Raw genomic sequence first — 24,053 nt, forward strand, 5'->3', positions numbered from 1 at the left:
AATAATTAAGAACTTTCAACCAAAATCAGCCTAATGACTGAACTTTTTGTTTTGTTCAGTCGATCAGATGAGAGATTCATATCTCGTTATAATCAATCATTGAATTCTTACAAATTTTAATATTTTAAATTTATTTTTATAAGTCTTGTGTGTTTTTTTTTTAAGAGATTACTAAATTTTTTGCTTTAGATCTTTACACTTGCAATCGGCCCAATTTTATCGACCTCACACTTACAACAAAAACATGAATTAATTAACTGGCTATTATTAATAATTATAATATATATAATAATAATTTTTTAGTTTAGTTGAAATGGCACTATCAACCTTTCTGAATTTATAATTAGAAAGTAATGAAAAGCAAGTCGTATGTAGTTTTACATTTGTCATCATATTTTTGGTTTGAACTTTGAATACTAGTGACTTTGTAGAGTTGATGATTATTTTATATTAATTCTTAGTTTAATCTCTTGTGAAGAAATTATATTTTGGTTGCTTAATTTGTCAATCTCTAGATTTTTGTAAGGAAAATATATGCATCTGAATTTCATTAAAAACCACATTCAATTATTCAACTAAAGTAGAGTCTACTGTGAGAACTAAAATTAAATCTATATCTGATTCAGTGATATAAAATTGTAAATTTGTGTTGAAAGTGACGATCTAATTCATAACTTACATTCATTTGTTAAAATGACAATTATTTAGGAATAAATGAAAGTGTAAAGAACCCTGATCAAGTCTCATATCAAATATAAGATAATCTGAATGTGAGTTTATAAGTAACAGACAATCTTCACAATAAAAGTCGGTTTTGTATGATTGAGTTAGACCAAACTCTCAATTATAAGATGATATGAGAGTCTCTCCGAACTACCCGTTATCAGACTACCTATCATTTATATCGACACATCAAGTCCAATAGTGATGAGCGTGAGAGTATGTGTTAAAAAGTCTCACAATGTGAAATAGTTTGAATATGAGTTTATAAGTAAAAGACAATTCTCACATTATAAGTCGATTTCATAGAATTGAGTTAAACCTAAATCCCGAAAATAATTTTGACTAAGTACCAAGTTCAATGAGTTAGGACTAAACTAGTTCTTCTACCCGTGCGATGCACGGACGAATTTTGGAAGAGTTATATATTACAATAATTTTCTTAAAAAAATGTCTATGAAGAAGAATAAAATATTTTTTAAGTAAATAATTATGTAAGTGTAAAAAAAAATAAAGTAAATAATTATGTAAATATTTAAATATATATTGTATAAGACTTAAAATTTGACACATCAACAATTTTTTTACCACGCATCTTATGTTTCCATTTTTAGTGTTAATTTATTAAAAACTGACATGAAAAAATTGTTTATGTGTCAATTTTAAGTGGAAAACAGACAAAAAAAATGGATGGTATTTTACCTAAGTTTTCTCCTAAACATATTTAATATGTCTCTAATCTTTGGTCATTTTATTTTTTTGTTAGTTTTTTCCTAAAATTTGACTTTTTTTTGGGTACATGTTGCCTTATTTAATATGATGGGTCAATTTAAATAACTTTTATAAAAAAATAGAAGTATGAGTTGCTTATTTTTGTACCATTGTGAGTTGCATAAGCATTATAGAGACCATTTGTTAGTAATGTATGAAACTCAAAGTGATATTACTATTGAAGATGTTCTAAAAGCAAACTCAAAACATAGCCGGAAAATTTCATCACCATTCTCTCTTAGGCTCTGTTTGGCAAAATTAACGGATGACTGATAAGCTAGCTAATAGCTTATAGCTTATGGTTGATGGCTCTTTTTAAAAAGATTATTACCAAACATGTTTTTAACTATAAGACATAAGCTATAAGCTAATTTTTTTGTCTTGTGAAATAGACTCTTGCCTTCCGTGTTCCCTCAACTGTCTCGCATTCTATTGTTAAACTTATACAATAAGTGGGAAAAAAATAAAAAAGGAGTACTCCGAACATTGAAGAACTCAATAAATTGATTAAAACATGCCTAGAAATATGATAGCTTTATTAGGAGAAAAAAGTAAGTGAAATTCTAGAACATGAATAGTAATCTAAACACACTTCCATAACTTCATACATTAGTAATTTAATGTCAATAAACTCTAGTAGAATTTTTGGGATACTTAGTAGAAAGACAATAGATTAGACACCATCAAACTACACATTTGTTATTTGAACAACTTTTTTATATAATTTTGAGATAACTTTTTTTATTAATTGGATAAAAATAATAGAGAGATATAAAGAAAGAGAGAAAATAAGAATATAATGTAAGTATAAGAGAGAAAATTATCAAAAAAATTGTCTAAAAAAGAAAAAGAAGAATACACGTCGCTGCAAGAACATCATGAATATTCCTTTAGAATTTCAAAGACATGATACCAACTAAAACTCAAATACTACGGTAAGTTTTGGTTATTATCGATCAAATTTGGCCCGTGCAACTATCAAAAGTAAGCAATAAACAATTTTTTATTTTCATAGAAATTAGATTTTAGTTATTATCGATCTAATTCAATATTCATGAAGAGTACTAATATGAAAAATAATCTATATACAGTATATACTACATATATATATATAAGCAGCTACCAAACCACTTCAATTTTAATTCATATACTATTGAAACCGCACATCAATCAAATAACAAAAAAAAATGCAAGATTCCATAATTCATGTAATATTTTAACAGTCAATTTTCCTGCATCATTCTACAAATACAAATTAGACCACAAAGTATAAAGCTAATCTACGAACACATACATTGTTTCTCATCCCATTAAATTTCTCATCCCAATAATGTGAGTTTAATTAATTATTTTATATCGTCGGTGTAAAGTTATTTTACACATGCATCATCCAATAATGTGAGTTTAATTAATTATTTTACACCGTCGGTGTAAAGTTATTTTACACATGCATCATCCAATAATGTGAGTTTAATATTTACACCGTCGGTGTAAAGTTATTTTACACATGCATTAATTATTTTACACCGTCGGTGTAAAGTTATTACACATGCATCATACAATAATGTGAGTTTAATTAATTATTTTACACCGTCGGTGTAAAGTTATTTTACACATGCATTAATTATTTTACACCGTCGGTGTAAAGTTATTTACACATGCATTAATTATTTTACACCGTCGGTGTAAAGTTATTTTACACATGCATTAATTATTTTACACCGTCGATTTACACATGCATTAATTATTTTACACCGTCGGTGTAAAGTTATTTTACACATGCATTAATTATTTTACACCGTCGGTGTAAAGTTATTTACACATGCATTAATTATTTTACACCGTCGGTGTAAAGTTATTTACACATGCATTAATTATTTTACACCGTCGGTGTAAAGTTATTTACACATGCATTAATTATTTTACACCGTCGGTGTAAAGTTATTTTACACATGAATCATCCAATAATGTGAGTTTAATTAATTATTTTACACCGTCGGTGTAAAGTTATTTTACACATGCATCATCCAATAATGTGAGTTTAATTAATTATTTTACACCGTCGGTGTAAAGTTATTTTACACATGCATTAATTATTTTACACCGTCAGTGTAAAGTTATTTTACACATGCATCATCCAATAATGTGAGTTTAATATTTACACCGTCGGTGTAAAGTTATTTTACACATGCATTAATTATTTTACACCGTCGGTGTAAAGTTATTACACATGCATCATACAATAATGTGAGTTTAATTAATTATTTTACACCGTCGGTGTAAAGTTATTTTACACATACATCATCCAATAATAAAAAAAACTGTTATGGGTATTATGGGAATTACAAAAAAAGGCTACACCAAAATTTGAGTATTCCCTTTATTATTAGTATAGATTATTATTATTATTATTATTATTATTATTATTATTATACTATTAATTAGTGAAAATTGAAAATATCAAGGATGTATGAAGGGAATTTGGGCGGGATATGTTGAAAACGTTTAGGCGTTAATTGTTGTTAGCACTGTATTCTATTTTAATATATAAAGGATTTATTATAGTAGATTGAGTAACCGCAATGTGTATGTGTCCAGAATCCAGATATATACATGTAAACAAGGCCTAAAAACAATTGATATTACGTCAACAAAAAATCATATGTATAAATAATAAATAATATGTATAAATAATGAATGATACGAGGGAAAGTGGAATACGCTAACACTATTGTTTGAAATTTTGAATTCACAAGTCTTAAAAAGTGTACTTTTTTCACCTTTAAATCCTTAAATTGTTTGATGTCAAATGGAAAATAAAACCAACCCAATTGAATTTGAAAATACAGTACTACTATAGAAATTGAATAATGCAAATGGGGAAAGTGACTTCTTTCCCAAGGAAAAAGCATATGCATGTGCATAAAGTTCTCTACAGCACATGGAAAGAGTAAGAAATGGTAGTGTATTATTGACCAACGTAATGCATATGCATGGATGGGTCATGACTGAGAAAGGCTTTGAGCAAATGAGAGTGATAGCAACCTTCACATATTGTGTGTGTAGTGGGTGTGTCCATTTTCTTGTGTCTCTCTTTGGCTTGACACCAACCTTTATATTCTCTTAACCACAATTACGGATTTGGATTTGAAACAAAAAATAATTACGAATTGGATTGCGTCAAAACCGTATGTAGTCATGCACGTCAAATTTAAATCAGACAATCCAAATATAAAGCAGTTATACAGTTTATTAAATCTTTTTTACATTAGACGGTTCGATCTTAATGGAACAGTCAAATCTTCTTTGACTGCATACAATTTTGACCGCATGCAATTTGAATACCACAACTAGGTACGTCTATTCTCAAATATTAGTCATTTTTTTATAATAAAGTTAGCAGCATGCTCAATTTTAGGGTGAAATTCTTATTCGAATTTCAGACATTCCAGTTATTCACTTTTAAGGTGAAATTTCTAACTAGTAAACTACTTGACAAATAAAAATTAAGTAAGCGGTGTGATGGACAAAATTAATGATTCGTCGGCGTCGTTGCGATTATGACTGTTTCCGTGAGTCCAAATACATGTATGTGGAATACCGCGGTGATATCTCCATGGGTATTGTATTGGAAGCTATGAGGTTATAATTAGGAACTTGTGGGGTAAGGACCATTCTATGCCGTTCAACAAGCACTTTGTTTGTCTAACGAAATAATGGAACATGTTCTTCTGATAGCTTTTTTGTTCATTCTTTCCCTTTTGTTAGCCATAGTGATAAGAATGAATATAGTCCATCTATGATCTATCCCTTATATAGACACTAAGGGTATATTTGGAATGTGAGAGATTTTATATATATGTTGTGTTTGATTCAATTCAATAAGGGGAAGAAGAAAGATTTTATATATGGAGGAATAGTATAAATTTATTATTTTTTCTTCACACATTTTTATTATTTAATATCACATTAAAGAAAATATTCAATTCAATTTTCTAAAACAAATTTTTGCTCTCCAAATTTTCACTTTTTGAGGAGAGTTAAAAATCGACTCAAACAACTAAAATTTTAAATAATATATCGTATCTTCTTTTTTTCTCATACAAAAAAATAGACCAAAGTGCATTTTTTTATGGAAGTTTTACCAAATTGTATATATTTTTCTTGTATATATTTATCAAATCGTTAATTATTTTTCTTTCATCAAAGCAATTTGAGATTATTGATCCGTTTGGTTGAATGGGAAGAAAGAAAATTATAGAAACCGAAGAATTAATTTAAACTAACTTTAATCTAAGTTCATTTATTGATTTCCGTAATTTTTGTTCTTTCTTCTTTCTTTCCACTTAACTAAACGAACCTATAAGTTGGATTCATAAATTTTTTTGTGACATCTTAGTAAAACACTATATTACGCACATAAAAAAGATAATTTGCTGTGTTATGGATAATGTGGACCACATTAATGGGTCACTAATAGTTTGCCCAATTTCTCTTAGCATTTGCATCAAGTTGAGAATTTTTTAGCCTCTTACTACTATTATGAGTTGTCAAGGAGATGTGATAAAGTCTTAAAAGTGAATCATGTTAAACCGTATTTGGGATACTTGTTAAACATAATAAAAAAGACTAAAGATAAAATTAATGTAAGAAAAATAATTTTTACTATGAAGAAGATATCACAAAAAAATGTACGGTGATGGAAAATAAATGGAGAAACAAATCTTAAAATTTGCAAAGAATAGATGAAGCATGCGATGGACAAAAGAATAATGGAGAAGGAAATTAGGGCTTCCAAGTTTTAATTTAGGAAAATAGAATTAAAACATAAAACCAATTTTGCTGATTTGAATGCCTAGTCAATTAATGAACTTATATGGCGGTGTCAAATCATTAAAAACTAACACATCAACATGCTATGTTATTCGTCGTTTTACTCATTTAACGGTATGGACTAATTTTATTAGTGACATAATTTATTTTTTTTACTTTCACCACCAGTTTAATCTGGTTCGGGGGTCAGTTCTGACATCAAGTGGTTCTAGCCCTCGTTCGATCGTAGCTCTCGTTCGATCGCAGTTGCGGGGATCAATCCGTAGTCCTTTCTACCAAGTTCAGCGTCAATCACCACTAAACCAACCAACGATTGATAGTGACATGAAATTTTAGAGAGACTGTTATTTGATGAAAAATTTTGGGAACTAAAAATGAAACTTTTAATATTTATATGGACTAAAAACATATTTAACTTTTTCTTAATCTACTACGCAGTAAGACTTTTAAATAAATAGAGGTGCTCCCTCTTTCCCAATTTTTTTTCTTTACACCACTAGTTTAATCTGGTTCGGGTTCAATTCTGGCATCAAGTGGTTCCAGCCCATCCGATCGCAGTTGCGATGGATCGAACTGTGGTCATCCCTACCAAGTTCAGCGTCAATCATCAATGAACCAATTAACGATTGGTTCCCTCTGTCCAATTTTAAATGATCTAGCTATTTAACCATTTCACACAATTTAAGAAAAATATAATCATTAAAAAGAGATAATGAAACTTTTATTTTATGAAAAATGCTAACGAGTGTCCTCATAACACTCTTTAAAAACTTTGAATAAATAGTTTGTTTAATTAAAATCCTTAAAGAGTGCTTTGGAGATAACAAGACCCTTACTCCCCCATCCCAAATTATAAGAGAAATTTTTTTATTTTTTTGTCCCAAATCATAATGGAAAAAATCATTTTCAAGAATATTTTTTCCTTATTCTCATAAAATTAAATGCAAATTGCATTTCTCTCTCTCTCTCTCTCTCTCATGTTCTCAATAAACAACAACCAATGAATTTTTTTTTACATCCTTCTATGCAACTTATTATAAGAAAAACTCACAAAAACATATTTCAAATTTATGTTTTACTTTTTCTTAATAAGTGTGTTTTTTTTCCTTATAATTCAGGACGGATAAAATATTTTATTACCTTTAAACATATTGAGAGAGTTACTACTTACTATAAAAGTAGTAATAATTAAAAGATATTCCTTCCAATATTTTTTATATAAAAGATTTAGTCAACAAAGATTAATGTATTTAATCTTTAATATTGGACGCATGTGTAATATAATTTTACACTGACAGTGTATATAATTTAAATTCAAATTAAATACTTCTTCCGTCCCAAAATATAAGCAAAAATAAATCAAAAAACTTAATGTATCTGGTTAAAAATTTGGACCAAATACATCAACTTTAGTTGACCAATTTTTACTTATATTTTGGGACGGGTGAAATACATTAACTTTTATTAATCTTTTATTAATTAATTTATGAGTTTAAAGAATATGCACATGCAGTGTAAAGTGGGATTACACAGACGTCCAATAACATTTCATCATTCTGTCATGTCATTATTTTAAATTAAAATTTTAAAAATTATTCAGCCCACTACTTCTCCCACGTTTTATCCCTCCTTCTCTCCTCTCTCTCTCAATGCGTAAAAACATTTTCACCACACTAACACCGCTAGGGGTGTACATGGGCCGGATTGGGTTGAGTTTGGCAAAAACCAAAACTCAAACCACATATGGTACTCCGGGTTGGGTTTAATAAAATAACCACCCGTTATAACATTGAGCCGGGTTGGGTAAATCCGCTAATTTCCGGGTTGGATTGGGTTGGGTTGTGGGTTACCCAAATTATTTTCCTATTTTTTTTATATTAAATATCTAAATGTTGAATCATCATATTTTTTCATAAAAAATAACTCAATTAATGTATTTTCTTGAAAAATAGGGTAACTTTTTTTCACTATAAAAAATAATCACTCATTTTTGTGTGTAAATCTACTAATTTACGGGTTGGATAACGTGTTATCCAAATGATGTTTTTGCTTTTTTTAATATCAAATGACTAAATCATAAATCACTATATTTGTTTATGAAAATTATTCAATTTTTTTAAAATTTTAAAAAAATAATGCGAAAAATTATCATATTTGTTCATAAAAATTATTCAATTTTTTTATTTTCGTAAAACATAGTATAACTCATTTTCAATATAAAAATATTTAATAATCAAATGAAAAAATCTTTAGTATTTTCATAAAAAAAATTCAAGAAACATAGCACTAGTGGGTTAGTGAGTTTTTTGGGTTGGGTCCGGTTTTACCCGAAACCCGATTTTTTAATGGGTTTTTCATTTTTGAAATCCATATTCACCCACTTACCCGACTCAACCCATTTTTTTGGGTTGGATTGGGTGGGTTTGACCGGGTCGACCGGATTTGCCCAACCCATGTACACCCCTAAACACCGCTTCTCCAAGCCATTTGTTCTCCACCATACCTATATCACCATGTTTCACATGCCCTTACCCCCTGAATTCTAGCCGGTGGCTCGTCTTATCACCACCACCCCCGTGATTTCTAGTCGACGCTAAACATATTAATTTCAGTGTAAGAATCATTAAAGAGAGAAATTAAATGGTCCGTTTGCGGAAGATTAATTCTCATGAATTGATATGAGTGATGATTTTGGAGAAACAGTGACAGAAGAAGATGAAAGTGAAGACAATGGAGAGAGAGAAAAGGAATTAGGATAGGATCGGTTGCAGAAAAAATGGAGAAAACGGTTAGAGTAGAAAACATTTTTTTTTTTTTTTATCAAAAGAGTAGAAAGCATTTTCTATTATTAATTTTTAATATATTTATTTATTTGTTAAATATAATCTGATGTGTCAAAAAGATAGATTTTAATTGGTTGTCCGTGTAAAGAGTGCATTACACTATCTATGCACTATCTTTAAACTCTTAATTTATCTCTTTAAGATGGATGAAGTCTTAAATATAAATAAAAGTTAAAATGTATTTGGCTCAAAGGTAAACTAAGGGTCCGTTTGACCCAGCTTTTTTTTAGAGCTTATGCAAACAACTTATACAGTATTAATTAGTTTTTATGTTATTCTATAAGTTCATACTAGTGAAAATTGTAATTTTATAAGTTATTTTATCATAAACTACTTTGACAAACTTATAATAATATATAAAAATTATATAAGCTATTTGCATAAGCTCTAAAAAAGCCGGGTCAAACGAGCCTTTAATACGTTTTAACTTTTGCTTATATTTAAGATCGGAGAGGAGAATTTTTGACACTAAAAAATTTGATTTGCTCGCCGATTTTGACCTTGGGCATAGCGAAAGTAAACGATAAGTTTCACACGGTACCGTTTGGACAAGTCACAAAGTTCCAGCTAGCTACTATGCTGAGTCTGTTTTCCACACCGCTTCTCACATTTGACCGTAAGTCCCTGTACAATTTTTTTTATAAGGAACGTTGGTCGTTAGTATTACAATACAATGTTATGTTAGATTATTTTCTCCGTCAGGACTTAACTGGTGGATCTCCTGCCCTTAACTCTTAGGTCAATTAACTTAATCAGTTAAGCTATTCATCCATCATTTCGGTGCAATTAATTTACCTTATGAATCAATTCATTCGTTCATTCACTGTCGGCATACAACACAATCCAATTGGTATCCAACAACCATCACCGTCATCACTCATCCATGGCCCTCTCTCTTTTCTCCTTCCTTCTACAATGTCACTACCCAAACCAAACCGAACAACAGCATAAAAATAAAATAAACAAACAAACCATATTAAATGTGAAAATGATGTCTCATAGTTAAATAAATAAACGTTTTGTTAATTTTGGGTAGATATACACGAATTTTATTTTAGTATATATTAAACATGAAAGGATAGATTTCCTAATATAATAACTCGTGTGGTTGCATAATTGCATTCACCTGGAGAGAGAAAAAATAATTTATTCTAGTTCTAGTTTTATAGTAGAAAGATAAAGTAGAGCACCGCAATAGAAAAATGGTTTGTCTTTCATTCCCATAAATTTAAATTAGTCGGTAATAATATTGCATTATATATATATATATATATATGTAGGTATCGTTGTTTAAATATTGTACATTTTACTTATTCATCTTTATAAAATAAAATTTTTAGCAACCGGACTACTTGACAATTTTATTTTTAACATTTCAATATTGTACTACATGTTAAAGCAAATAAAAATGGTAATTTTTATTGAAAACTAATAATTATTTATTAAAAAATTATACATTTAATATAAAATGCACAAAATTTCAATACAAACTTACTATTTTAAAGTTTTAAATTTGTGCAAATTTGAACATGATAGAAAAATAATACTTATATAGTCACATGTATTTGGTCTTTCGATTCGATTTGGTCACCAATATCGCTTAGATGAAATACACGTCTTAATAAAGAGATTGAGTCTTATCTAGCACAAATTGTTCAGAATAACCTAAATTTGATTCTTGATCAAAATAATTTTTTAAGAGTGTTTATTTATCTCGCGGCTGAATTCTAGATTAGTGATCTCCCCATTCCGTTGGAACTAGAGGATTAATGAAAAAAAGAGAGAAAAAGAAATACAGATGTCTCTTTCAGATTAACCAAACTTCTGAATTAAGTCACTCATTAGAGTAACCAACAACATTTTCATCCATTTGAATTTTATAAGACCAGAGATTAGTCTATGAAATTATACATATTCAATATTCCATTTATATAATAAAAGAATAAAATAAAGTGAAGTAGGAGAAGAGAGAGAGAACATTATTCATTTTCTGTGTACTTCTTTATCGTTTCTGAAAATCTTCAACATACCCTTTGTTTTGTATTGGAGTATGCTTTACTTGACACACTCTACAAACAAACACTCCCCTAGAGCTAAAAACACAACCTTCTGAGTTGTCTTTCACTAAAAATAAACATTTTTCTTTTCTATTATTTATGTTTCTGTCTTTACACAGTTCATAGCTGAAAAATACATCGTTAAAAGGTAGTACTTTTTTTCTTCTCTTCTCTGTTAAAACTTTGCAATTATTGTCACTATTTTACTTTCCAAAACCAAAACAAACTCTTTTGTAGTCTCACACTCACAGTTAGAGTGTGTTTTTTTCTTTCTGTGGTTGGTATGAGTGAGATTTGAGGCTTAATTTATTGATTGTTGTTACAGTTAGGTAGTGAAGGAAGAAAGTGATGGCAGGAGGTGGTGGTGGTGGAGGAGCTCCGGCACCAAAAGCAGATGAGCCACAGCCACATCCACCAAAGGATCAGCTACCAAATGTTTCTTATTGCATAACAAGTCCTCCACCTTGGCGTGAGTTTCATTTGCATTTCTTAACTTTGAACCTGATTCTTAATTAAAGAATAATTAAAGATTTTTATTTTTATGGTTGGTTACTTTATATGTTTGTGATTGTGAATATTAACTTTTTATCCAATTGTCTAAAGTGTCTTTCTTTAAATTCTTTCTTTTTAATTGCTTTGATGAGTTTATGAGGAAAATTTATTCAATTTAAATAAAATAAAATCAAAACTAACCATTCTTTTATTGAATTATAATTCTATATTTAGCAAGGTATGTGGAGGAAGTAAGGTGAAAAATCTGAGTGAAAAAAAAGATTCCTTTATCAATTAAGTCATCAGTCTTGTCTTGGCTTGTAACTGTTCTTTTTCTTTTTGTTCTTATGCCTCCTTTTCTTGGAGAAAGGGGTTGGTTAATCTGGACTCTGAGTTAAGTCGAGAGTTAAGTAAAGTCTGACAATGATTGTTTAAGTCAAACATTGAACTCGGTACTCCTGATTGATATATGACCGGCGATAAGGAAAGTGTGACTAAGGATTATAATTTTTCTTTTTCAAAGTGATATAGGTGTGTTTGTTTGAGGGTCTTGGTTTGTGGTTGTGTGTTTGTGATATTCAATGTATCTTTTTAGTTATGTTTTAATTCTGCATGCCCATTGAGACTCTTCTTCGTAGTTATTTTCATATTACGGATTGATTGAATGTTTCGCAAATCCTTTTTATGATACTTTTATTTCTGTTCCCTGGTGTCATCATTTAAAAACATTTTACTGGTTCATTATAAGATATTTTTCTGAAGAAACATTAAACCATTATATAACAAAAACAAAATTGTTGAATTTGGAACATTATATAACAATGCTGAGACCATGCAGTCGACAGCTTCAGATTGGACTATATAGATTTTATGGCTAAATTAAACCATATATCATGTCATCATGCTAAATAGTTTAAACTTTAAGGATCATCCCTCTTCTTCACTGAGCTTCAGGTTGTTCAAGATATGACTGATTCATCTGCTTTTCTTTTTCATACTAAATTTGATGTTAAATTTTGGGGTATTCTGATGCAGCTGAGGCCATACTTCTTGGTTTTCAACATTATCTTGTGATGCTGGGAACAACCGTGTTAATTCCTACTTCTCTCGTTCCTCAGATGGGAGGTGGCAATGTAAGCATTAACAAATTAAATATACTTAAGGAAACACATTTTTGAGATGAATATTCATATTTGACATTTTGGTTGAAGTTGCACTTCTGTTCTAGCCAAAAATTATTATCATATTCAAACATGAGAATTGTAAGTCCATTTTTTTCGCAGGAGGAGAAAGCTAAAGTTATCCAAACACTACTCTTTGTGGCTGGAATCAACACATTGGTGCAAACTTTGTTTGGAAGCCGATTGCCTGCAGTAATCGGAGGGTCGTATACCTTTGTTCCGACAACAATCTCAATCATTCTTGCTGGTCGATTCAATGATGAGCCAGATCCTATAGAGGTTTGTATGAGAACAATTCTTGCTATAAATTGTGCAAAGTTGATACATCATTCACTTGCTTGGTACATGAACTGTTCGATAACTGTCTTTACCGGATTTTTTTGCTTTATTTTCTCTATGCAGAAATTCAAGAAGATAATGCGGGCAACCCAAGGTGCTCTTATTGTTGCTTCAACCCTTCAAATAGTACTAGGGTTTAGTGGTCTTTGGCGTAATGTTGCAAGGTTGGTCTCATGTTCTTAGTAAGTGGCTGTGTTATACTTTCTTGGTCTTTATATGTGGCTTGAAAATGCCCAAAGTGGAGCGTAAGCAAGATTTATGAAATGTCCTATTTTTGATGATTGAATTTCATATTTTACTAATATGCTTGAGTGCTTTGTGATGTGAAATTTGTATTAACTATTTAGTCTTCAGAAACCGAAAACATGAAATTAACTTAAAAGTTCTTGTGATTGATCATAATGTAATATCCCCAAATGATGCAAGCTAAACTTCTTTTTTTCTTTCTTCAGGTTCTTAAGTCCACTTTCAGCAGTTCCTTTGGTTTCTCTTGTTGGTTTTGGGCTGTATGAGTTGGGCTTTCCTGGGGTAAGCCTTATGTTACTTATTTAAAGCGACCGTATTCATCATTTAATTGATAAAAATAATTTAACATTGATACCTGGCTTGGGTGCAGGTTGCTCAATGTGTAGAGATTGGATTGCCAGAACTTGTTTTGCTAGTATTTGTTTCACAGGTACAGTTTTTTGAAGTGGCAGAAACCTTGTATATATGTTTCAAATCAGCATCATGATCTCTGTTCATGTTTCTTTATCTTTCTATCATGATGATTTCTGTGGAACTGAGTTTGTTAACAACATTTATTGGTTGTCGTGCAGTTTGTACCCCATGTGCTCCATTCTGGAAAACATGTCTTCGACCGTTTCTCTGTTTTATTCACGGTTGCAATTGTCTGGTTATATGCTTATATTCTCACCGTTGGAGGGGCCTATAACCACGTTAAACATAAAACACAGATAACCTGCCGCACTGATCGTTCTGGCCTAATAGATGCTGCTCCATGGTGAGTTGTGGAATTCTCTGCATGGTTTCTTCTTTGGCAACTCATTATTTAATGACAATTAATAATGTCCTTAAGTTGTGGTGCACAGTGCAGTCACCATAAGTCTATTACATTGTATTTGAAGTTTTTAACATTTTATATTTATCTGAATATTTCATAAAACTTAAAACAGCACCTTTTTCCAAAAGGTGTTATGGGGAATTCATTCTTGTGAATTCCATTATGGTACTATTAGTGATGTTTTTTGGAGGTGAGATTTGGAAATCGTGCAGTTAAATATCTTGAGTCCATCATACAATGTGACGGGGGATAAACAAACCAGTCAACCATAGGATCCAAGTAGGATGGATGAAATGAAAGAATATTTCAAGTGCGTTGATTGAGCAATTAATTAGGAATTATGAGATGGTGAATGATTGTCATGTGAGAAATGCCAGTAACACACTTTTAGAAGACGTTCTTCAATGTATTGTTTATATTTAGTCCATTTTCTAAAATATGGTTAATTTATGAGGCAAGTGTGTTGACTTGTTAAAAAATGGAATAATCATAAAGCGTGTATCAGTGTTGTGAAATAGCAGCTTTAGCATAACAAAATTTGAAAAAATGGCCGTTATATGTGATCAGCGATATATCCATCTATATTGTCAAATAGTAGCATAGGCCATGGCAGTGCAATAACATGGCAGAATCTGAACGAACAACTATTTTCTGCGATTTGCAATTGACAACGCTGGTGTGTATTAAAAGAGTGTTAGTATTCGATAGTCACATTTGTCATTCTTGTACCTTTTCCTTTTGTATATAATTATCATTATTTTGAACCTTAGAGCAAACATGATATTTTGAAGCAAAATGTAATTCCATCCTTAAGATATTAGTTTCTTATTCTCTGAGATTTTCGGTTTGCAGGATTCGTGTTCCGTATCCATTTCAATGGGGTGCACCTTCATTTGATGCGGGTGAAGCCTTTGCCATGATGATGGCATCCTTTGTTGCTCTAGTAGAGGTAATTCCTTTATTTGGATATTTTCATTTCTTTTGAAGTTAGACTGAGAGTTCCTATTTTATTTAAAAGTGTGCAATTTTATTCCTAGGCAATAATTACTCTATTAATTTCTACTCTCATTGCTCCAGAACTTAATAGTGTTACAATGTGTTTTTAGTTATTTGCATTTTCAATGAACAACACTGCTTCACTAGAGTTAAATTTTATACTCGTGTTTTATTTGTTACAAACAGTCCAGTGGAGCTTTTATTGCTGTTTACCGGTTCGCAAGTGCAACACCATTACCACCATCAATTCTTAGTCGTGGTATTGGTTGGCAGGTACAAATGTAGCTGGTACTTTGCATTTAAATATACACAATAGTAGTTTAAAGTCAACACTGATGATTATACATTTTATCAATTCTTTTCAGGGTGTTGGCATTCTGTTATCAGGATTGTTTGGAACCGGCATTGGATCTTCTGTATCTGTGTAAGAATGTAGCCGTTATTTTTGTATACAGCATTTTAATTAAGAGGAATTGACATCCTTATTGATGAAAGATATGTGTTTTTGGTTTCTTTATAGAGAAAATGCTGGTCTTTTGGCTTTGACACGTGTTGGCAGTCGAAGAGTGGTGCAAATATCCGCCGGGTTTATGATTTTCTTTTCAATTTTAGGTGAGTTGAAAATCTCAAGTGCAATGTTTGTAACTAGTGTATTTCTTTCTTTCAACACTTACTATTTTTTCTTCACTGTGTAGGAAAATTTGGAGCAGTATTCGCATCCATCCCCCCTCCCATTGTTGCAGCACTATACTGCTTGTTCTTTGCTTATGTTGGTATGTCTGATATCACATATAATCACAAGTCATTCATTCTTTTGATTTATTTTGATGCTTACGGTAAACAGCATTTAACTTTCCACTTTCATTCATCATTTGTAGGTTCGGGAGGTCTAAGTTTTCTTCAATTCTGCAACCTCAATAGTTTTAGGACAAAGTTTGTATTAGGCTTCTCCATCTTCCTGGGCTTATCTATCCCACAGTACTTCAATGAGTATACAGCAATTAATGGTTTCGGTCCAGTTCACACCGGAGCAAGATGGGTATGGCTCTATGGTTATCTATTTTTCTATTACTATTGACACCTCCCCGCCCCCTCCCCCCAAATGTGCCACATGTCATGTTCTTGTCACTCGCGTTTTATGTACCTTGGCTGCACTAACCTTTTTATGTACTTGGCTGCAGTTCAATGATATAGTAAATGTGCCATTCCAATCAAAAGCATTTGTTGCTGGAGTCGTGGCATATTTCTTGGATAACACGCTACATAAGAAAGAATCTGCTATTCGGAAAGATAGAGGAAAGCATTGGTGGGACAAGTACAGGTCCTTCAAAACTGACACAAGAAGCGAGGAGTTTTATTCACTGCCTTTCAATCTAAACAAATACTTCCCATCTGTGTAATTTATTTAGGTGGTTTGGTTTCATCAAATATTGCTCCACAAAAGTCTCTAATATGTCGTGATTTGATCTTTTTCGAATATGAAATCGGATCTTATTACAGGATATAGTTTATATCAAGTTATCTCACTTGTTATAGAGTAGTCTAAAACATTAGTTTCATAATGCAATGTTATGTAACAAAAAGAACATTTGTTTATTGTTTTTCATTCTGTAAATGCTGACATGGGAACTGGATTCACTGTAATAGTGTATGCTTTATATATCATTCATTTGGTATTTGAAATATATCATCAGTAATCATGTTCTCCTTAGGATTGTTTGGTTTGCATCAATTATTAGATTGAGTTAAGATTTTATTATATTCATATTCTATCATATACTACTGCTATTTAACATGTTACATTTACTCATTTTGCTTGTTAAAAAAAAACTTCTAGCCACTAGGCTACTTGGCAAAAAAATAAAAAAATAAAATAAAATTATGCTACAAATATTAAGAAACGTAAATAATACTGCAGAATTTGTAATAAATATATTTGTTAAATTGTTTTTTATTCTATCACATTAATTATAATAATTGAAGTATATACCTTAATATTTCGGAGCATATTAGAAAGAAAAGAATACTAAAATGGAGCAATTTTTTTTTTCTAAAAACGTGGATTGAGTATTTTTTCGCACCTCCTAAAATTTCAAATATACCTCTATTGCAAGATATCTGGTGAAATATTAAAAGGGGTAAATTTTTTGAAAAACACAATTCGCTACTTAAGTGACGAACTCCAGGGGGCGTAAAATTTGAAAAAATACAGTTTGTTACTTAAGTAATGAACTAAGATTTAAGTAGCGAGCCTTATAAAATCTAATATTTTTATCCCCGTTACCCTTTCTCACCCCCTATGAAAACATTTTTATAAAGTTTGCTGGTTAAAATGCAAACTCAATTCGCTACGTATCTTGCGAGGTTATCTTAGAGGGAGTATTTTTAGAATTTAAGGAGGGGCACGCACGAGAAAGGCAAGGTACACGAAAAGAAACACTGTGCTCGTTAATCTATTGGGCTATATGGGTGTTTTGACTTCTTTATATATTCTTTTCAAGCCCAATCTAGTGAACTAACATAAAGTGGGTTATGATGTTTTCTCTTCCCACCTCCATGAATCTTTTATACCCCCAATATTCCAATTTTGCCCTTGCAGAAAAATTCGGTTCGCAGAAACCGAATTTTTACCAGTGCAAATTTAGAGTAAATTTCGGTTTTTAGAAACCGAAATTTGTTTTCAAGGCAAAAAAAAACTTCGGTTTCTACGAACCGAAGTTTTTTCAAGGGCAAAATTGGAAATTCAGGGGGATAAAAGATTCACGGGGGGTGGGGAGAGAAAACATCGTGGGTTATAAGTGGAATCAATTTTGTGGTCATAAAAAAACTGCAATCAATATTTTTAATAAATATATATGTTAAGAAATATAAAAAAAAATGGACAAAAAAAAGAAATATAAAATTTTACACAAATTGGATCATCTCAGTCAACATACCTGTTTAACTTCTCTGTCTATCCCTAAACGAAGAGAACAAATATAGTTTAGGCTATGTTTGGATTGATGGAAAGTGGTGGAATGGAATGGAGTGGGATAAAGCCAGATTCCATTGTTTGGTTTTGTACAAAATGAATGGAATGGAATGGAGTATGATGGAACTCATTCCATCCAATACCACTCATTCCTTCAATTTTTCATTCCATCCAATTTGGGATGTATCCAATGGAATGAAACACATTAATAATATAATTACAATTTTGTCCCTACTCTTCTATTACATGCTTGCACTTCTCTTCACATTTCTTCTTCATCGTTGTTTGTCCTTTAACTGTGTGCAACTCGTTGCATTGCTAATTTGATTTTGTTATATATATATATATATACACGTTATTCATTTTTTATTTAGTAATAGATATGATAAACTCGTATTATAATTTTGTGATCTTGTACTCATGTTGGTTTAGGAATTCTTATATGGATTTTGTTTTTTATTATGGAAGTATATGTCCTGTTACAGTGTTACTGGGTGCAATTTTTTTGTGTTGGGGATGAGGTATATGACTGGTATATAACTCATACACCATGTACGATTTTATAATTTATGTCCTCCCTCCCTTAGCAATGAAAAAGTTATGGTCAATGTTTAGGTGATTAGAAACTAGTATTTGAAACTAGTATTTGATTGTTATCATGTTTAATGCTCATGTTTGACTATTGAAATTTTGCCTCTGCACTAGTGTTTTTAAATAAGGATATTGACATTTGGGGTTATGGCTTATAGTTCAATGTTTTAAAGTAAGGGTAAAATTGGAATAAAAATGTTATAATTTATTTCATTCCGTTCATTTCCCAAACGATGGAGTGGTAATTTTATTCCATTCCGCTATTGAATATCCAAACAATGGAACGGAATTTGTGTTCCATTCCGTTCCGCTCCACTCCATTCCATTATATTTCATTCCGCTCTATTCCGTTCTGTACCATTAATCCAAACATAGCCTTAAGAAATTGAAAAAGATTAAGAGTGAGACAATTGTAAGAGATTGAGAGAAGTGTTAGAAGATCAAAATTTGTGTTGGAGTCTCCGTAGCTTGACTTTTGTAATTTAATTATAGAGAAACATTTAATAATTTTGTGAGCTTAACTCAATTAATTATGGTATCATATTATATACAGTATGTATGAATTAGAGTTCGAATCTCGAACACTATTTATTCACTTGAAGAAGAAATTATATTCTCGAAAACTATTCATTCAACAAGAAAAAAGAGAAACACTTATGAAACGGAAAACCTGTAACAAAAATATCTATCATTTAATGAATCAATTTGCTTCAAAAAAATGAATATTTCTTATTAGACATTAACAATAAAAATTTGATGTGTACATGTGAACCGTATGTGGGGACACTTAAACAATCTCTATTTTTTTTAAGCACTTAAACAAACTCTTAATAACAACATCATCGAAGTTGTTCCAATAATATCCCACGTATTATGTAAATTTTAGAATCGACTTTTTCCAAATATACGCAACATGAGTTTTTTACATTTTTTGTTAGAAAGTAAATCGTACTAAATAACAACTTTCTTAGATATATCCATCTTTAAAATCATTGTATTTGTTTTTACGAGTATAACATAATTGATAGAGATATTGTATGTAATATATAAAGATTATGTTCAAACTTTAGTACATGTACTTATTCACTTTAAAAAAAATTAAATTCTAGCTACAATACTACTTAATCAACAAAATAAATCGTTGTATTTGAACAAAGAATAGGTGAGTTGGAGGTCGACACAATTTTTTTCTTTGAAAAACCATATTATTTTGAAACACGTGTTGAGGTCAAAGCCAAAATCAACCAAACCTCACTAAGCTATACCTAAATCTTAAAAAATTTAGATAATCTCTAATCTCTAATAAGAAAAAGACAGAAGTGAAAGTCATTTTCTAAAGTTCCTATCCACATAAACCCTACATTACATAGTCCATGGATATAGTAATTAACGATAGGTACGTACACCGGCAAAGTTGTATTTATATAATACAAGTAAAAGAAGAAGAATAATTGAATAATAAAAATTGAAAGTGAAAGGAACATATTCTTGGAGGAGCTAACAAAGAAATAATTTGATGAGTGAGGTCAATTTGGGTGGGAAGGAGTTGAGAATTTGGGGGACCACTTTAATTCATAATCGAATGCTCTTTCTTTCTTTTGTAATGCAAACGTAAAGTTTATGACAAACAAACCAATCCCTTATCTATGGATTGTGCATACTGGGCATCGCCTGCAACAACACCCACTCATTACGTGTCCTATGTAGGAGGGACGTGAATGCATGAAATCGGAGAAGTGACTACACTGCAGTCGGTTATATTTAAATTGTTTGATTAAGATCATACGATTTAAATTTGCAGCTCAAATTTTATATTCAAAAATAATTAAAATTTGGTTTTAAAATCTATATCGTTCAATATTGATCGGAAAATTCAAATATCTTACCTATATGGGTGTGTTTTGTCAAATAACCGATTATCCCAAAACCTTAAGGTGTTAGGATAGAGCCATATCAATGGTTATATATTATATTTATATATTATTTCTAACTCAACAAAAGTACACTAATGATCTGTTATTGAAAACAAAAATGCTTGGATGTAAATCCATTGCCACACCACAGATTCTTAAAGAAAAGTCATCATCTTCCGATGATATTATTGTTGATGCTACTGAATTTCGCAGCATTGTAGGTGCACTTCAATATTTGACTTTCACTCGTCCAGACATCACCCATGCTGTCAATCGTGCATGTCAACACTTCAGCAAGCCCACTATGACAGATTTAAAGGCAGTTAAGCGTATTTTGCGCTATCTCAGAGGCACACAAAATTGGGGACTTCGTTACCTCAATAACACTCCACATTCCTTGTATGGGTTTAGTGATGCAGACTGGGCTGGTTGTCCCGTGACAAGACGAAGCACTACAGGTTATTGTGTGTTTCTTGGTGCCAATTGCATCTCTTGGTCCTCTAAGAAGCAACCCACCGTTGCCCGCTCTAGCACCGAAGCAGAATATCGCTCCATGGCTCACACCACTGCTGAACTAACATGGATTACCTATCTTCTTCAAGACATAGATGTTTCTCTCCCTCGTGCTCCACAACTGTTTTGCGATAATATTAGTGCTCTTCATATGTCGGTCAATCCGGTGTTTCATGCTCGCACCAAACATATTGAGCTTGACTACCATTTCGTTCGTGAAAAAGTAGCCATGGGAGCTCTTGTTACTCGCTACACTCCTACATCTTCCCAAATTGCAGATGTCTTCACCAAACCACTAGCAAAGGATTCATTCTTCAAGTTTCGCAGCAAGCTAGGCGTGTATCCCAGTCCACCCACTAGCTTGAGGGGGTATGATAAGGAACCAAATCAAAATCAATTAATAGGTGTTGACTCTATGATAAATAAGGACGAGAAATCTGCTAAAAGGGAGGATATTAGGATTGCAACAAATGGAAACAAATCCCTTAAATGACAGCTAGTAACCAATATGCTATAGTCAAGGCAATAATCATGGGATAACAACATAGAGATATGCTTAATGTTCTCCTATTTTTCATGTATAAATTGTACTCTTTGACATAATAATAAAACATCGCTTCTGCAATTCTCTTTATGGTAGCAGAGCTTGTAAACCTGCAAGCCAAAAACACCATGTCATCAAGCAGTACCACCAACACATCCCTCCCAAAAACAGAACCAGAGCTAACAATCCAATCATTCCACCAATGTTCAAGTTTTATCTCCATGAAACTGAACCCAAACAACTTCATATTGTGGCGCAATCAAATCACACCTTTAATTCGAAGTCTCGGTGTTCTCCACCATCTCTTATGTGAAGAAAAACCAGAAGAGGAAGTTAAAGGTGATACAGGTGAAAAGAGTCCAAATCCAAACTATTCTAAGTGGATCACCAATGATGGTCTCCTGTGTTCGTGGCTACTTGGAACCATGAAGGAAGAAGTGCTGACCATAATTGATGGTGATACTGCGTATGAGATCTGGACCTCCATTGAAGAACAACTACTGCCGGCCACGATTGAGAAGGCGCGAAGTTTGAAAAACATGCTGATGACAATCAAAAAGGGGTCACGAACCCTTGATGAATACCTTCGAGAGTTCAAATCAATTTGTGACAATCTTGCTGCTATAAAAGAACCAGTTTCTGACCAAGACAAAGTTTTTCAGTTTGCTTATGGCCTTGGATCAAGGTATGAAACTTTTCGTGTTGCTATGCTTACTAAACCACCTTACCCTTCATTTAGTCAGTTTCTAGTAGCTCTCCAAGGACATGAGCAGATACAAAATGTCCGAAAGGATGAAGAAAAGAACTTAATGGAGCATGCCCAAGCTTTCTTTAGCCAAAGAGCACGCGGTCGAGGTCGAAGCGCACGTGGCGGCAGAGGTCACTTTAACTCTCAAGGACGAGGCTTCACTCCTGCAGGTCGATATAATAGACAGCAAAACAACGAGTTCTTCTTTAAGCATAACCGCAACTCAAAGGGAGAAAAATCACGTCCAACTACCCAACCCAAGTGAGCTCTTGCGTGAGGGGGCGTGTTAGAAATAATATATAACCATTGATATGGCTTTATCCCAAAACCTTAAGGTGTTAGGATAGAGCCATATCAATGGTTATATATTATTTCTAACACGCCCCCTCACGCAAGAGCTCACTTGGGCTTGAAGCGTGGATAATGCATAGACCCACCTACCATATGCTTAAATTCCACTTTTTAATTAGAAAGTGAGGGGAGCGGGGATCGAACTCTAGACCACTTAGTCATAGAGGCTCTGATACCATGTCAAATAACCGATTATCCCAAAACCTTAAGGTGTTAGGATAGAGCCATATCAATGGTTATATATTATTTCTAACATGTTTGTTTCAAGGTATGAAATTGCATTCCTTGGAATGATATTCCTAGGAATATTATTTCCAGGAATAACATTCCTACTCATGTGTTTGGTTAAAATTTAGATTTCCTGGGAATATTTTTAAAATTTATATAAAATAAAAAATTGAAAAAATAAAAATATAAATAAATGTGAGTGGTAGTGGGAAGTTATGAGAAGTTATAGGAAGTTGAGTTTTATTCCCATGGGAATGTTATATTCCCACCCTATTAGCATGGAAATAACAAGTGTACAAGTTATGTGTAATTAACATTCCTGGGATTAAAAAATTCCTGGGAACAAATTTACAAAACTTGAAACAAACATAGCAATGTTACATTCCAGATCTCATATTCCCAGGAATAACTTTACAAACCTTGAAACAAACACACCCTATGTAATCAAACTGCCCATAATCCAATACCATGTAGAAGGGCGTCTTGAGAGTGAACAATTCATTTAAAAACTATGATAATGTGGGTAGATCAACTCATTTGAACAAATAGTTAAAGAGTTAAAGAAGTTGGACGGTTGGTGTAGTGGTGGAGCTAGCCCAAAAAGTTGGGGCGGACCGTTACAAATATCAATTGAATATGCAAAAAAATTTACTAAAAAGAAGACATATCATATTGATGTCTGTCTAATATGGATATCTCAAAAATAGTTAAAAGGTGGACCATTACAATTTTTAATAAATAAATTTTAAAAATATATTATGAAATATATTTTATGTCAATTAATATGTAAACTTCATACTTTTTAATTAGTTCTTGTATTTATGTTTATAATATTATACGAAGCTCTCCAACAAAAATTTAATTTTTTTTAACAAAAGATTGATGAAACATGAATTTTT

At 31.7% G+C, this 24,053-nt stretch overlaps 2 protein-coding genes across 3 annotated transcripts; both read left to right on the top strand.

Moving 5' to 3' along the window:
- The first annotated feature begins 11,025 nt into the window (after window positions 1-11,025).
- On the top strand, window positions 11,026-17,006 carry LOC123882937 (nucleobase-ascorbate transporter 6-like). Of its 2 annotated transcripts, XM_045931589.1 has the most exons (15): window positions 11,026-11,372; window positions 11,550-11,693; window positions 12,752-12,849; window positions 13,000-13,176; window positions 13,300-13,400; window positions 13,689-13,764; window positions 13,853-13,912; window positions 14,055-14,239; window positions 15,152-15,248; window positions 15,482-15,568; window positions 15,661-15,719; window positions 15,816-15,907; window positions 15,991-16,068; window positions 16,174-16,334; window positions 16,477-17,006. In XM_045931589.1, exons 2-15 carry the CDS (start codon window positions 11,573-11,575, stop codon window positions 16,693-16,695), a joined length of 1,611 nt encoding a protein of 536 aa, XP_045787545.1. In that variant the 5' UTR covers window positions 11,026-11,372; window positions 11,550-11,572; the 3' UTR covers window positions 16,696-17,006. The 2 variants fall into 2 exon arrangements, with proteins under 2 accessions (XP_045787545.1, XP_045787544.1); XM_045931588.1 differs by having other exon boundaries at window positions 11,112-11,372; window positions 13,000-13,400.
- Window positions 17,007-20,888: 3,882 nt separating this feature from the next.
- Window positions 20,889-21,776, top strand: LOC123886888 (uncharacterized mitochondrial protein AtMg00810-like). Its single transcript, XM_045936161.1, has one exon. The coding sequence runs from the start codon at window positions 20,889-20,891 to the stop codon at window positions 21,774-21,776; it is 888 nt and encodes a 295-aa protein (XP_045792117.1).
- Window positions 21,777-24,053: the final 2,277 nt, after the last annotated feature.

The sequence above is a fragment of the Trifolium pratense genome, linkage group LG5, assembly GCF_020283565.1.
Source record: "Trifolium pratense cultivar HEN17-A07 linkage group LG5, ARS_RC_1.1, whole genome shotgun sequence".
Classification (NCBI taxonomy): Eukaryota; Viridiplantae; Streptophyta; class Magnoliopsida; order Fabales; family Fabaceae; genus Trifolium; species Trifolium pratense.